Source organism: Gossypium hirsutum, chromosome A09 (genome assembly GCF_007990345.1).
Source record: "Gossypium hirsutum isolate 1008001.06 chromosome A09, Gossypium_hirsutum_v2.1, whole genome shotgun sequence".
In the NCBI taxonomy this organism is placed as follows: domain Eukaryota; kingdom Viridiplantae; phylum Streptophyta; class Magnoliopsida; order Malvales; family Malvaceae; genus Gossypium; species Gossypium hirsutum.
The window spans coordinates 3,801,231-3,807,472 of record NC_053432.1 but is presented as its reverse complement, the minus strand read 5'-3'; the positions used below and the strand labels follow the sequence as shown (position 1 = coordinate 3,807,472).

Sequence of the window (6,242 nt, the reverse complement as noted above, 5' to 3'; positions counted from 1 at the left end):
CAAAAGTTTGTAAACTTTTTCGGTTTAGTCCCAAACACTTTTAAGCATGTTTTAAGGTTCCATAAGACCTTATAATGGACAATGTGAATGAATTGAATGGATTTTTGATAATGATTCTATAAATGTATGTGATTGAAGTATATTTATCGATAATGCCTCGTAATCCTATTCCGCGACGGATATTATTTAGGGGTGTTACATCGATAATCTTAGACCTGGTATCCAAATATGTCTCAATTCAGTGTTCATCGAAGAGCTTTTAGAGGCTTACTTATTACTAGCAGGGTTAGTTTCTTAATTCGATGGATGCATATGTAGGTGATGATCCAAACATGATTACCAAGATTCAAGATCCATCTTACTTAAATCAAGTTGCCGAAACCTATAAAGGTGTTTTGAATATTGTCAACAAGTTTAAACCGCAGTTGGGCCTTGGATTTCTGAATCTGGCAGAGCTCTTCACGACGGTGCTAAAGATTTGTCCCCAACCTCTGCTGATGGATTTTGGTAATATTTTTCTCTCTTTTTCTTCTACCTCTACCTTTTCTTTGTGTATAATAAAACACGCGGTTGACCTTTTCTCCCTTAACAGGTATCTTGATCAATTGGGAATGGCTTCAACCTACAATCACAAGGTCTTCTGCAGGCAAACTATAATCGGTGGAAATTATGCTTTTCTTAATACTGCAACATCTATTCCCAATCCAGATTACAACGTGCCCGTATCTTTACACGGATAGTGTGAGCCTTATCCTTGTTTTTTTCTCTATAGAAACCAACATAATTCATCTTATTAATTTGTTTTGTTTCTAGTACACTTCTATGGCACCAGCTTATGGGAAGTACTGAACTTGCCGTAACTCAAGAGTCTAACCCAAATTTGCATGTATATGCTCACTGTGCAAAGGAAAAGGTAAGCCAACTTTGATAGAGTGACTTTTCATTTTTCAAATTATTTATTTTTATTAAATGTTATCAGCATCATTTTCTCTCTTGTAGCCTGGGATTTCTATCATTTTTATTAACTTATCGAAAGATAGCTCGTTCAATGTCACCCTTTCAAATTACAAACATTAGAGAAGTAATTTGAGATCCAGGGATGTTGCGAAGCCTAATTTTGAATTTAGAGGTTCCAAGGATAGAGAAGGGTATCATTTGGCTGCACTAGCTGGAAATATACAAGGCCAAATCGTGTTGCTGAATGACGTTCCAATGGTTCCAAAAAAACATTCGACATTCCGGCGATGGAGCCAAACCTTGTCAATGCTTCCACCTCCATCTCTATTGCAGCTCATTCTATAATCTATGAAACCATCAGAGGTTTTGAAGCCTGTACTTGTGCTTAAATTCCATCATTTCTTTATCTAAAATGTAATACCTTAAAACCCTGCCTGAACTTTTAGAATGTGATAAGAGTTTCAAACTTATTTTTTTAGTTGTTACTATTGTTCTTAGTTACGTATGAACGTTTAGATTAAAGTTTCCTTCAATTTTTCTGCCTTTATCTCAATTCATTTCTTACTATATTTTGCATGGACAAAAAAATCCACCGGGAATAAATCACTCACTGTCGCTTTTTTATTAGATTCGGCATGTTTCCAATGTTTTTGTTTTTTCCATCTACGTCATTTCCCTACATCTTCAGTCACAAGTTTCCTAGCACAATTCCAAATTTAAAGACAGTTTCCTACATGTTTTAATGATAAACATGAACACAATAAAATGTAATATAATTAATGAAACTCATTTAGTTACCTTAGAAATACTTTTTTTTCCAAATATTACAACATACCAAAAATGAAGAATTAAATGAAAGCTATTGGAAGAAAATAATATTCCTTTTCAATGTTTGGCGAAAAGAAACTTTATTAAGGATAACAAATGCCCTCTTTTGTCTCGAGCCATTGTGGAATGAGTATAGGCCTCTCCTCGTTGAAGATTGAAATTGTTCTATGTCAACCTCCTCATTCTGATTTTTTGGGGTTTGAGTACTCTTTCCACTCGCGCCTTGGATGCCTAATTTGTGTAGCCATTTCGTTCATAAATTTCCCATGGCTTGTTTTGTTCTTTTATTCTTGTTTTCTTTTTATGCTACTTCCTATTTTACTTCTTTTAGTTAGTAGGGAAAAATAACACAGGAGGTCCTTGTACAAAAGTGTTAAGACCTATTTAGTCCATGTACTACAAGAGAGTGCACAAAAAGAACAATTAATGACGGAATTGACTATTTACATTAATGAAATGTTAGGACAGGAGCAATTCAGTCCCTCTCAAATTAAAATAGGGTAATCTAGTCCCCATATTATTCAAATGTGTGGAAAGAGGGAAAATTGAATAAGGGGTTAACTCCTCTCGTTTGTTAAAAAAAATCAAGTGGTTCAGAGAAAAACAAGATAGGTGTAAATGTGAAAAAATACATCTACGCAATATAATCATTAGTTGGTGGAGTTTCATAAATTAAAAAAACATAAATAATTCAAACAGGTTTATATCAAATAATAAAGTTTATAAACATTCAAACATATGTAATTAATAGTTTTTTGTAATTTTGTAATGTCAGTAACCCTGAATTTCGATGGAAAATACACTTTGCAAATTTTAAATAAAGAATTTTGTACTACTTTGCCAACTGAGCCAAGTGTCAAATCTACTTGGTATGTAACACTCCAAAATTTAAGTGCTCATTTTCTGTATGTTGTGTAACATAAATGCACGTTTGTTCAGTGGTTGAGTGTCTTGGGAAGTGTCTGCGAAGTCTTGGGTTCAAGCCTGGGCAATTGCAAAAACTTTGTTTTTTTTTTAAGAATAACCCTTGCCTTTAGTTAGTAGTCTTTTACATTATTGTGGGTAAAATTTGTTACAAAGAGCTTGCTAGTCTAGGGGTAAATGGCGTGTGGAGCGTTTCTTGGGGTCTTAGGTTTGAGCCTTGGCAGGGTGGAAGGAGCATTTTATTTTTGCTACAAGTGCTAGGGAGGTATCCTAGGTTGACCAAAATTGAGGTGTTTTGTGGGAGTTTAAATAGGCGGTTGAGTAGAATAAGGTGAAGAGATTTTTGGAGAAGGATAATGGGAGGAAAAAGTGGAGTTGTGGCCGAATAGGGCATTAACCACTCAGGATTTTGGCTTTGAGTGGTATGTGGACATTCCATTTCAGATTTTTGCTGAATTTTGATGCTTTTCACTCTTTGTTTCTGAAGCTGAGCATTTCTTTCATTTTCGTGCATCTTTCGGTAGTGTGTTTCGATTCTTCTTTCTTCCCTTTCCATTTTTTCCCTAGGCCTATTACCCTAACTTTTGTTTCAGTTTTGACAAAGTATTCCTTGTCTCCTTTTTGTCTTTTCTTTTCCCCTCAATCTTTTCTTCTTTGGCCGGATATTTCCTTCACCCTTTTTCTCTTCTTCTTCCTTTAACTGAGTATACCATCTTCCGTCTTTCGACTCTCGTGATTATCAAAGTTTATTTCTGTCCACCTGGCTTTTGGGACCGAATACTCCATCCCTTTTGTTGTGATTTGGTGTTGTTCTTCAACAAATCGGTAAGGTACTCTCTTACTATTATGGCTGAATACTCCCTTTCTCTTTTGCCAATTCTTATCTTTCTTCTTTTAGGTGTGGTTATATTTTTGGTTTCTGGAACTTCTTAGGGGAAGTGAAGGAGTTGCCAGTGGTTACTGAAGCAGTCAAAACCTTCCTCTTATCGCTCGATTAACGTAACTTTGTTTACGTTTATTGTGTTCAACTGGTGCATGACTTGAATAGGAGGGTGTTGGTCGATTGCCTACCTTCCTCTATTTTAGGCCTTGTGTTTTGTTTAGCCATTATTTGGTTTTAGTCATATGTTGTGTGATCTTTGTTAATGGGTTTTGCTATCAATGTAGTTTTCTGATTAAGAGGATAAGTCATCTTTCGTCAACGGTTTAAATGGGGCTAACCACACTCTTGCATTCAAGGCAAGTTTTGGATGTTATTTTAGATTGGGTATAGTAAAGTGTGATTAACCCTAGTATCAAGCGACTAACAGACTATCGTGATTAAATACAGGTTTTGGGAACTCTTGAGTAAGACGCACGTTTCGTAAACAGGTGTGTAATCACTCTTCTATACTCATAAACTGACAAAAGCCGAAAACTGTGCTTGTTAACGCTATACGGATGTCCTCACGCTTGTGCTGTGTTTCTAAACGCTCAAAACGAGGGCGTATGATTGTAGAGGCCACCATGAGCGATTTCATGGGCTTTGGCCAGTTTGGGCCACGTTGGGCCAAAAATGGGCCGTGTGGGCCCCACGAGCTCTAGGCCCCACACGAGTAAACCAATTGGACGTGTGGAGATTAGTGGGCCAGGCTATGTAGTTCGCACGACCAAGGTCATTTTGAGGCTTATTGGGCCACACGGGCATGTGGGCCCACATGAGCCGTGTTATGGGTTTTGGGCCCATTTTCACTGTTTGACCGTCAAGGTTGCATAAGTCGTCTAAGACGACTGTAGACCTACTATTAGGGCGAGAAGTACTTTTAGACCCCGTACTGATGAAATGATTGTTATACCCCTAAGAGGTAAAATGACTTATATACCCCTATACTATGTTGACTGTACTCGAGCATGAAATTTTGCATACATGTATTATATTATGACATGACATGTTGCATGGGGGTGGGTTTGATATAATTGGAGGAAGCGTACTGTACTGGCAGCTCTGCTGCAAATACTGTTAAGTGCCGCAATTGGTACTATATTTGGAGTGTAGGGATGGGTGGGTCAATTTTATCCCTACATGGAGTGTAAGGATGGACGGAGTGGAGTGTAGAGGATGGACGGGTAGGACTTCTGTTGCATTACTGATACTGTTACTGTAATGAGCTAAGGCCCACAATAATACTACTACTGATATGGGCTAAGGCCCACACTGATACTGGACTGTCACTGATATAGGCTTCGGCCCAAACTGTACTTGTCTGATTTTGTTAAGGGATTACACACTGAGTTTTCATAACTCACCATTCTGCTTTCCTATGCAGGTAATCCGTAGGCATGTCGGTGCTGCGAGGGACTCGATGGAGGCCACACAACTGTTTTTATACTGTTTTAAACTTTTAATCCTTAAGCTATTTTATTTGGGTATTTGAAATGTAATAAGGCCTCTTTAAATTTTACTTTAATTTGGGGTTTGCTTACTTAAACTTATATTTGCTGAGTACACGAACTTTCAAAAAGGTAAATGTTTTCAAAATACCACGCTTATACAATATCTTCCAAAAGCTTCCGCATCAACTTTTCTCCTTTATCAAGTATCTTGATCAATTGGGAATGGCTTCAACCTACAATCACAAGGTCTTCTGCAGGCAAACTCTAATCGGTGGAAATTATGCTTTACTTAATACTACAACATCTATTCCCAATCTAGATTACTTCGGGTTCGTATCTTCACACAAATAGTGTGAGCCTTATCCTTACTTTTTTCCCTATAGCAACCAACATAATTCATCGTCTTAATTTGTTTAAATTTCTAGTGCACTTCTATGGCACCGGCTTATGGGAAGTACTGTACCTGCCGTAACTCAAGAGTCTAACCCAAATTTGCATGTATATGCTCATTGTGCGAAGAAAAAGGTAAGCCAACTTTGATAGAGCGACCTTTTCGTTTTTCAAATTATTTATTTTTATTGAATGTTATCAACATCATTTTCTCTCTTGAAGCCTAGGATTTCTATCATTTTTATTCACTTGTCGAAAGATAGCTCGTTCAATGTCACCCTTTCAAATTACAAACATCAAAGTCACAATTTGAGATCCACAGATGTTGCGAAGCCTAATTTTGAATTTAGAGGTTCCAAGGATAGAGAAGAGTATCATTTGGCTGTGCTAGCTGGAAATATACAAGGTCAAATCGTGTTGCTGAATGACACTCCAATGGTTCCCACAGAAACATTCAACCTTCCGGTGATGGAGCCAAAGGTTGTCAATGCTTCCATGCCCATCTCTATTGTAGCTCATTCCATGGTCTATGTAACCATTAGAGACTTTCAAGCCTCTGCCTGTGCTTAAATTACATCATTTCTTTTTCTAAAATGTAATATCTTTAAACCCCGCTTGAACTTTTAGAATGTGATAAGAGTTTCTAACTTATTTTTTCAGTTGTTACTATTGTTCTTAGTTATATATTAACGTATAGATTTTGTTTCCTTCAATTTTTCTACCTTTATATTAATTCATTTCTTACTATATTTTCCATGGACAAAAAAATC

General features: G+C 36.9%; 1 protein-coding gene across 1 annotated transcript; it reads left to right on the top strand.

The window, feature by feature from the left end:
- Positions 1-302: 302 nt before the first annotated feature.
- On the top strand, positions 303-6,042 carry LOC107889861 (heparanase-like protein 1). The gene is made up of 5 exons (XM_016814410.1): positions 303-722; positions 833-913; positions 5,016-5,068; positions 5,508-5,607; positions 5,695-6,042. The coding sequence occupies exons 1-5, from the start codon at positions 303-305 to the stop codon at positions 6,040-6,042; spliced, it is 1,002 nt and encodes a 333-aa protein (XP_016669899.1).
- Positions 6,043-6,242: the final 200 nt, after the last annotated feature.